The sequence below is a fragment of the Salvia hispanica genome, chromosome 1 (genome assembly GCF_029641045.1).
Source record: "Salvia hispanica isolate PSC_SH4W2 chromosome 1, Shi_PSC_v1, whole genome shotgun sequence".
Lineage (NCBI taxonomy): Eukaryota > Viridiplantae > Streptophyta > Magnoliopsida > Lamiales > Lamiaceae > Salvia > Salvia hispanica.
The window spans coordinates 9,872,252-9,882,963 of NC_142692.1; the positions used below are offsets into that span (position 1 = coordinate 9,872,252).

The 10,712-nt window shown below is 31.0% G+C and overlaps 1 protein-coding gene across 1 annotated transcript; it reads left to right on the forward strand.

The window, feature by feature from the left end:
* Positions 1 to 675: 675 nt before the first annotated feature.
* On the forward strand, positions 676 to 2,912 carry LOC125220014 (zinc finger protein WIP3-like). The gene is made up of 2 exons (XM_048122122.2): positions 676 to 1,372; positions 2,074 to 2,912. Exons 1-2 carry the CDS (start codon positions 872 to 874, stop codon positions 2,485 to 2,487), a joined length of 915 nt encoding a protein of 304 aa, XP_047978079.1. The 5' UTR covers positions 676 to 871; the 3' UTR covers positions 2,488 to 2,912.
* The last annotated feature ends 7,800 nt before the right edge of the window (positions 2,913 to 10,712 follow it).

Consider the following 10,712-nt stretch of genomic DNA (forward strand, 5'->3'; position numbering starts at 1 on the left):
GCGATTTAACTGATTTTAATGTTCCATCGATTACTTGAGAAATCAATTTGTAAATTTTGCTATTAGATTATTGATTACAATATTTAGTCCGTGAATATCGTTAACGGACGTGAAAAACGGGAGTTAATAAAATAGTGAATAAAAAGTAAAAAGTTTAAAGTTGGCATACGTTCCTATTCCTAATTAACCCCACCACTACTCTCTCTCTCTCTCTCTCTCTCTCGGTAAATTCTTGGGTATGGGAGTTGAAACTGCAGTTCTAATTCTTTAATTATTTGTATAAACGTGTACAATCACAATTTTTAATTTTGTTACCTAAAAAGTAATTAATAATTAAAAAGAATATTTATTTGTTCATTTTCTTCAGCACTTTTTTCTATCTTCTTCATTATTTCTTTATAATTAATTGCAACTCCAAACCCTCGGTGATTAAGAGCGAAAAATTATTTATGTGCATGATAAGAACTTTTATGCAAGTGACTTAAAATGAAGTGGTACTACTAGTTTTGCTATTGTTTTAATTAGATCATACATGTGTATTAGCGATGCACATCATATTAAATTATTGATTATAAATATGTTGAATAAGATTAAATAATACTCCTACATAAAATGAAGAATTCAAACTTTTGTGTGGAGATAAAGAGTCAAGGAATGTAAAACACACGAAAAGGAAAAAAAAAGGTTATCAAAAAGACGATAGAAAGCAGGATTCAGAAAATTCAATACTCGGTTCAAGCTTTCCCACACAAAGTCCAACTACAATAATCCCATCTTAGGAAAAGAATTGAAATAAAATTCTCTTCTACTATGATGAGCACAAAATGTTGAAGAATATAAAGTTGTGCTTAGATACTCGAAATTCCATTGAATGGCTCAAGTCATTTCCCTCTCCACTTCTTCAACACAAAATCACTCTCAAAACGCCATGAATTTCTTCCAATTCCCTCTCTTCTACCAACAGCAGCAGCAAACAGCTCACAATCTCGATCAAGAGAGAGAAAATTACATGTACGAGACGATCCAATGCTTGCCTCTTCTTAGCAGATTCACGGAGAAGGAGGTGAAGGAAGAGGAAGATGAGGGCGTGGACCAAGAAAAGAGAGGGAGATTGAATGAGAATGTAACGGTGGCTCTTCACATAGGGTTGCCTGAAGTAGGAGGAATTGAAGGAGACAAAAGAAAGCGCTATGGTTTCAGCGAAGACGAGGAAGAGTATTCGGAGAAGAAGAAGATGAACAAGTCATCTAATGGAAGTTTGAATTGTGAGAGGAGATTTTGGATCCCAACTCCAGCACAGATTCTTGTTGGGCCCATGCAGTTTTCTTGCAACATCTGCAGCAAGACCTTCAATAGATATAATAACATGCAGGTAATTAGCCCGTTAAATCTCGAGTTTACTAACAATATAATACTCCTATGTTGCTAAACGAATCTTGATTCATGATAGCTAGGTAAAATAATTATATCGAATCTTTTATAAGTATTTTGTTGGGTTCAAATGTTAGTATGCAAAGTTTCTTTAAGCTACGACTAATCAAGTTTATTTATACTCTTGTACGCAGAAAATCACATAGAACACGAAGTAACAAGTGTCATAGATTTTTGTGAAACATCAAAATTATAAGTAGTATTTCATTTTTATTTCCAAAGTGTATACTCTACTACGCATTTGATCCTTTACCTGAATTTATACTTTGTTAGTTTGTTAGTTTGCATTCTTAAGAGTAGTATATATATAGGTTGCATTTGAACTACTTGGGTAATAATTTCTTTACTAGATTACAAGAATTATTGCTATATTGGTATAATTAATGTAGTTTGTTACTACTCCATTTGGGTATTCGAATCATTATTTTGTCCACCTGGACCATATGCATTCAATCGAGGCAATTAAGTTATAAAGTGATGTCTATGTATTAGTGTACACATCATTTTTGGGGATTATATTGTTGTGATAAACAAAACACTAGGTGCAATCGGATGCTTTAACAAATAAAAACAAATACACAAACTCTTTGAAATCTACATGAAATCTCACATCTCATAGTATTTCACTTTGCCAATGCACAGATGCACATGTGGGGCCACGGTTCGGAGTTCCGAAAGGGCCCGGAGTCCCTGCGGGGCACGCAGCCGGCGGCAATGCTGCGGCTGCCGTGCTACTGCTGCGCGGCGGGATGCAAGAACAACGTGAACCACCCGCGCGCGAAGCCGCTCAAGGACTTCCGCACGCTGCAGACGCACTACAAGCGGAAGCACGGCGCGAAGCCCTTCGCGTGCCGGAAGTCGTGCGGCAAGTCGTTCGCTGTGAAGGGCGACTGGCGCACGCACGAGAAGAACTGCGGGAAGCTCTGGTATTGCACCTGCGGCTCCGACTTCAAGCACAAGAGGTCGCTCAAGGACCACATCAGATCATTCGGCAAGGGCCACGCGCCCCATCCTTCACTCGAAGGCTTTGCCTGCTCTGATGACGACACTGCCTAGACCTCGCCCCCTTGTGTGTTGTGTCACGTCGTTATCGTGTTTTAGTGATTTTTTTTTTTGGTATGGTGTTTGCTGGAGTGCTCGGCAGCAAAAATTTCTCTCGCCCTCATTTAGTTGCACGAGGCGAAATGAAGGGAGCGGTTTGCTGCTGAGCACTCGCTGCGTTGTCCCGTGTTCGGGTCATGTTTTCGAATAAGGTTGTCTTCTACAAGTTGTGAAGCTGATGAATTTTTTCCTTGGTAATTGTGGGAGGAAATTTGCCAGCTTCAAACTCTGTTGATGTTGTTATCTTTCCCTTTTTTTCAGTTCATGTTTTGCACTTGTAGGTGCAAACTTATTTGCATGTAGTACTAATTTGTATGATTGGATAATCAATGGCATCTATGGTTGCGTTGCTAGACATATGTAATCAATTTATGAGTTAATACAGGGTTGATGAGTAATATAATGCGACAATACCAAAGTGAAATTTTCAATATATCAAATCAAAGTGTGTTATAAGACATTACCATGTCCTATCATTTACATGTCTGAACTATTACAGGGAATAAACAGCTTTTGGCGTATAGTATCAAATACTTCAAATAATAAAACCTCTGGTGGAAAATTTTCAAATCAAAATTTAAGATTGAATTTTCTTCATAATTATAGAGGTATGAATTAGATAAAGCTACAGTGTATTCTCTACTTTCTAATAGTTTATAGTGCTTAATAAATACCTCTTTTGTTACATAGTAATAGAGTCATTTTACTATTTTAGTACGTTTCATAATAATAGAGTCATTTCTCTTTTTAATAAAAGTCAACACATTTTTCCACATCTACTTTACTCTTTCTTACTTTTTTCTCTCATCTCTCAACCTTTTTTCATTTTTCACTCTATTCTTCTTTTACTTTATCTCACCTAACATAATTTTTCTTAATTTTCGTGTCGAAAAGAAACACCTCCATTACTATGGAACGGAGGGAATAGTACTTATAAAATTTTGAGGCTAAAATACAACCCAAAAAAAAAGCATAAACGAAAACTGGAATATACCTTCATCCATTGTGGTCTTAAGTAGTGGTAGAAGTAATTATTATTTCTCTGCGTATTTCTCAGTTCAATGCAACTCGCAATAGTGCAGTGTGTATATGAGTCAGCAATTTGACATTTTGAATTATATAAGTGACAACCATAATTTAGATGAAATTAGTCAAGAAGTTAAGCACCTAGAAAAGTTAATGATGGTTGAGTTGAAATCATGACCAACTTATCATGGCTGTTTTTTTCCCCTTTTCAATTTTGAGAGTAAATTAAGGTAAGTTGGAGTAGTTATGAAAAAGATAAAGAGTCCAAATTGGATGACTCCCTAAATCACAGGCGAACAGCTGCTGCTGCTTTATTTGAGAAATGTATTAACGACCTTTCAGATTATTCCCACAAAGACTCATTTCCCATTTTGTAACAGGATAATTAAGTGTGAACTAAATCTGCCACGACTTTGAAAAAAAAATTAAGTGAAAGGTATATGGTGAAACCCTGTGAATGGGAAAAAACATTGCAAAACCTACTTCTCATGAGTATTATTATTTTAGTATTATGGAGTAGCAAGTTAGCAACGGTTATTAAATACACTAACAAACTTATAAAAAAGGTCAAAATATAATTACTTTAGAACAAAAATTACAACAACGATACAAACTACAGAATTGGACATACACAAATTTTAGGATTTGAATCCCATGCTACGGCTGATAGCACAGGGGAACAGGGGTGATGTTCCACCTATGTTAATATTTTATTTAGAAATAATAATATTAAAATATTAATATCTCTTTTATTATAAAAGAATTTGATGCACAGCACGGGATTCCATCCCTAAATTCTAAACGGGGAGTAAGATATTAAATGAGAGAAATATATTTTGTTTTGTGTATAAATATGATAATATGCGTCTATATAGAGCATGATCAAAAAAAAGGGTAATAGTATTATTTTGGGTGTCCACAAAAAATAGTCTCATTTTTTTTTGGATGTTCATAAAAAATAGTTAAATTTAAAAACTAAAAAGTTTCTTTTCATACTTTATGAACTTTTTTTTCCTCTCTCATATTTTATGCATTTTTTCTCATTTCCCTCTTACTTTATCAATTTCTCATTTGAACTCGTGTCGTCCATTTAGAGCACTCACAATGAAGAGGCCTATCTCCGGAGCCCATCTCAGAGCCTATCTCCATTTTTTCCTGCAAAGTCAGCAGGCTCATCTAAGAGCCTATCTCCCTGCAATGAGAGCACATTTCAGAGCCTATATCTTTTCCACATCATCACTATTTTATATTTTTCATTTTTAATTTAGTGAAGTAAAATGATATATAATAACAAGAAATAAAGACTAACTCAATAAAAAGGCAAATTTTATTAAAAATATCAAAAAACATTGTGACTAGAGAGAAGTAAGATATAGAGTGAGATAAAATAAAGTGGAATAAATGTGAATAATTAGTGGGGAATGGGTTATATATAGGGGATAAAAGAATGAATAAAATTTTTTTAAAAAAAAAGAAAAGAAGAAGAAGAGGAGATCGGCGCTGGGGCGGAGGCGTTGGGGAGGGGAGATGGCCTCCTCCCTACAATGGGAGGCTTTGAGAGGCTATATAGAGGGGCCGATCGCAAGGGCCATTGTGAATGCCCTTATAGTAATGAGTGAACTACATAAATTGTACCTTATCTTTCACTTTCGCACGTAAATGGTACATGATTTTTATTTTATATCGTTAATTTTTGGTACCTGATGCAATTTTCTTCCCAAAATGCCCTTAAAACAAATATATTTTCTCATTTATGTCATAGAGGATATTTTGGGCATCCATAAAATTAGTACCAAAAGTGATATTATAATATCTTCTTTCATTCTCCTAATTCTTTATACTATTATTATAAATCAATATTAATATTATTATTTTGATGTTATAAATTAATAATTAATATTTTTAATATCATTCAAATATACTTAAATATAATTATAGTTATAATTATATTTAATTATTATAATAATAATATTATTATAATACTAAAAACTAATAGTAATTAATAAATAATTGTAGTATAATTATATAAATTATGAATCACATACTATCATGTAATAATAATAATCATAATAATAATAATAATAATAATAATAATTATTATTATTATTATTATTATTATTAACTAATCAATATTGCCTTAATAAAAATTTAACATTGTGAACTGTAATGATATAAAAGTTGAATATTATTAGTTAGGTGTTTCAACCTTAAAATGAGTATAAAATAATTTAATAAAAAATATTCAATTAATTTAATTACTTTAAATAATTAATTTAATTAGGTATTTTGTTTTTTATTTATATAATGCAATAAGATGTATGTATGAAACACTAAAAAGAAAGAAGAAAAAGAAGAAAAAAGAAAAAAGAAGGAAGAAGAAACATAAATTAAGGAGTAAAAAGAAAAAAAGAAAGGAAGATAAAATACTAAAAAGAAAGAAGAAAATGAGAAAAAGGAAAGAATAAGGAACTAAATAAGAAAAAGAGAAATAAGAAAGGAAGAAAAAATAATCACATATTTGATACCATTTAATTGAAATTTCCAAAAAGATCCTCTATGAAAAAATAATCACATATTTGGTACCTAGGGTTATTTTTGTCACTGGATACCAAAAATGATATAAAATAAAGATCGGATACCATTTATGTGCGAAAGTGAAAAATCAGATATCATTTATGTAGTTCACTCTATAGTAATAGACCTATTATTCATGGACGTATTCACAATTGCTCATTTTCTCTCATTTTATCAAATACCTTATTTTTTTGGACAGACAAGGAGTATGTTTTACCATCATAATGACTTTTGAGGAAATTCTAATCTTCCGCAAGCTCAATTTCTCTGCTCGGTTCTACTCTCTTTTTCAATTTAGGCCGTACTTTATATTGCTTGAATCTTTAATGGGCCTCATATTTTAGATGGGCAAAAAGTTTATAATTGCAGTCCAGTAATATGCTGTTTTCGTTTAACATCAATATATTTCTCTTATAGCACCATTTAAATAGGGCCCACGAGAGTAGTATATTTCCAAACTCATCTGTTAATTAACCTAGAAAGGGAAAAAAAGTACTTTATCATATCCATGCTAGTTGATATTTTTTATAAGAATGAAATTAGTAAAATTGATATTTAAATGTTAAATAAAATAAAATAGAATAGGAAAAAAATAAAATAAGAAAGAAAAAAGAAAGAATCAAAGAAAAAGATAATAAAGTTTTTGCCTAAGAAATTGGAACAAGTAGCAAATAGCATGGGATGAAAGGGGTAATAACTTATACTCCCTCTATCCCTTAAATTTTATCACACTTTGACTGGACAAGGATCGTAAGAAATGTAATGGAAAGTGAAATACAAAAGTTTGTGGAATGTGGATCTTACTTTTATGAATTAGTTTTTTTATAATAAAATGTAAGTGAGAATTAGTTAGTGGAATATAGGGTCCACTACTAAAAATGATACAAAAGTGAAATGTAACAAATTTTATGAGACGGACAAAAATGGAAAAATATGATAAACTTTTAAGGACGGAGGAAGTAAATAAAAGGGAAATCCAATATAAAAACATTGGATAAAAATTTCAACACATTCAATTAATTCAGTCTGATCAGAGGTCAAGCCCAACATTTAAAATTTTATACCCAAGCCTAAAAGTAGTTACAAACTAAATACATAAAAACCTTAATTAATCAAACATAAACGCATCGTCACATCTTCTTCTTCTCATCTATTCATTTATTTTGCAATCTACTTTCGCCGCAGCTTACGCCTCAACCAGATTCCCTCCTTATTCTCAATGGCATATTATTTTAATTCTTATATCCATAATTGAAATAAAGAAAATGTTGCAGCTCAATACAAATTATCGAAATAAGTTACAAATCTCATACTTTCATGAATGATTTAATTTAGACGTAAATAATTGCTTCCAACACCACAATTCATGTACGTGTACTATATAATTTGCAATTACATAAACGCGAGTTAATCAAATCTATTGAATCACGCTTATAGAAACTGTAGAATAAAGTTTAATCGAAAGATTAAACCAAAGAACAAATTTTATTGGACAAATGCAATAAAAATAATATAGGGACTTAGTAGATTTATAACTATCATATGCCATATATTTATAGTCTAAGAAAAAGAATTAGGATCTTATTATAAGATTAAAAAATCTTTTAAACTTCTAATTTAAATAAAGCAATAACGACTAAAATGGTAAATAAATTTCAAATTAAAAGCGATTTCTCCGTAGATTTTGTTAGAAACAAAGTCATAAAAGCATATCTATTCTACATCAAGACGATAAATATTTATTCAAATAAAAAAGAATCCAAAATTCTACTAAATATTATATATGTATATATACAAAATTAATAATGTATGCTACTAAGTACTAAGTTCATTTTTATATTGTTATAACTAAAAAGTGAAAACGGTCTATTGAATAAACGGGTTTATGGTTAATAATATGGGCTATAAAAGAAAGGTTAAAAAACGATGAATCAATTCGGTTTTATTTTATATTGTTATGGCATTTTTACTTATTTTGTCACATTCCTTATTTGATTGCCTAAATCAGTTTCTTAAAACTCACATTTTATACTTCATACTGATAGATAGATTAATTTTATAAAAAAAATTATATTAAACAAAATTGAATTGAATTTGTTTCCGGAAGTATATTTAGATTCAAAGATAGAGTAGTGATAAATTTAATATTTACTCCAAACGAAATCTATTTCCGGTATAATATCTGCTACAAATCTATGTTCGGCATAAATTTTGGTGGGTTCAGGACTGGATATTGATCTCTAATAGTACCTACCTAAACAATGCTTGGCCTGATTAGCTAATGGATACGCATTCCTATAATGGAATAAAGATTTTCGTAAAACGTTTTACAACTATTTTAACGTTGTTAGGCAGCTAGCATATTTATTGTGATTGAAATGTGTTACGTATTTGAGCCGTCCATCACAGGAGAAGATGCTTCGCAAGAAAAATCGTATCACGATGCGTATAAAATTGACTTCAATAACGCTTTTCATATGCTACACTAATTTCCCAACACTGCTACACTGATTTCACAGCAATGCAAGTATGCTAGGCTAACTTAAATGCACCGACTCTTAAATTAAATTCACTAGGATCCCGTCTCATGCTACTTGCATATTTCATTTTAGGCGTAAATGAAGGATTGAATAATTAGTGTTATTAAATTAATATTTAAGTGAGGAATATTTAATTAACTCTATTATCTTACTCCCTCGTTCTATTAAATTTTATCACACTTTGATCGGGCGCGAGTTATAAGAAATGTAATGGAAAGTGAATTGAAAAAGTTAGTAAAGAGTGAATCCTACTTTTATATATTAGTTTTATAAGAAAATGTGAGTTGGAATGAGTTAATGGAATATATGATCCACTACTAAAATGGTAAAAAGTTAAATGTGACAAATTTTATGGGACAGACGGAAAATGAAAAAATGGACAAAATTTAAGGGACCGAAGGAGTAATAAACTAGTGTAATTTTTACTTATTATCAAAATAGTGCAAGTAGTTAATTTTGAGGCGGGCCGAAACATAAAGTGCTCTATCATTTTTATGTGCAGTTTCTAACGCGATTCGAATCTCATAATCAAAATGCAAGATCCATTTATAAAATTAATAATAATAATAATAATAATAATAATAATAATTATTATTATTATTATTATTGTTATAAATAAAAATAATGTTTATAGTGAATTAAAGTGATCATGGTTATAGTTATAAAATCGAATGTATTATCGAACGAAAATGAACGTTTCAACTTTTAAGCCACACTTCTTTGTATTATATCGTCGATAGAGCCCCTCATTTGTCCGCATTGTATACACTAGCCTTATGCTATCATATGATATTGCATTTATGTCATTATATTAGTGTAATTCATTTATGAAATTTTGAAATATGACAATTGTTATTTTCAATATTGAAAATTCAAAAACACACTTAAATATTATTCCCTCCATCTATAATAAGTGAAACGCTTCTTTTGTGCACTAATTATGGAAATATAATATAAATAGTTAAAGTGGAGAGAATATAAAATAATGTAGAGAATATTGTAGAGATTTTGATAGAATCCTCATAAAATTACCTTGATTGGTCTATATGTGAAAAATAATTTAATTCGAGAGAGTTATATTCTCTCTGTCCCATAGAAATAGGTCATATTTTTTTTTTCGTCAGTTCCATAGAAATTGTCCATATCCATTTATGGCAACATTATCCTCCTTTTTTACTTTATCATTTATGGACTCCACCATCCACTACATAATTTCAACTATTTTTTCTTCTTCTCTGTTATTTTATCAATTATGCATTAAAACTCGTTTCAATCCTATATGAACTGTAATCAAAAGTGACATGAGAGATTAAAGATTTGATAAATCTACAACATTATAATAATGCATCGAGTTCATTAGCATTGCAACGGCATCATTATACAAATGCTAATCTACATCATTGTTGATTACTCCCTAACTAAAAAATGATGGTTCCTTGATTTACCCTTATCGCATAAAATAAATTTTGATAGATTCGTCACATGGCATAGTCTACGCGGTTGATCATCTTAATCTAAAGGTTCTAAATTTGAACGTAGTTTTGATATAAAATTTGGTTATAGTTTTGTTGTATTATATGTACAATTAGTTTAAACATAATATATACTACTATTTTTTAAAAATGATTAGTTTCACATGCATATAGAAGCACAAATATTTAGTTAAAGAGTTGCACACATCAAATTACATATTCGAAAAGTTTCATTTGCATTTGGATGCTAATCGAATAAAAATTTATTCAAATTCAAATTTATCAAACCAAATTTATTATTAGTAGTAGTATTTAACAATTGAAATTATTTACAAGCCTTTATTAAGTCATACTCTCCTCGTACCACTTTAGCAGTCCCATTGACTTTTCTGTCTTCATTTTGTAAAAAAGATAGTACTCCATCCGTTCCATAGTAAGAGCATCCACAGTGCCGGCTAGCCGATTCGCGGCGCTGGCCGATCGGCTAGCCGAACCATTGCAATCGGACAGCGGCGAATCGGCTAGAAAATCGGTGTGGGCTAGCCGGTCGAGGGGCGCTGGCCGATGC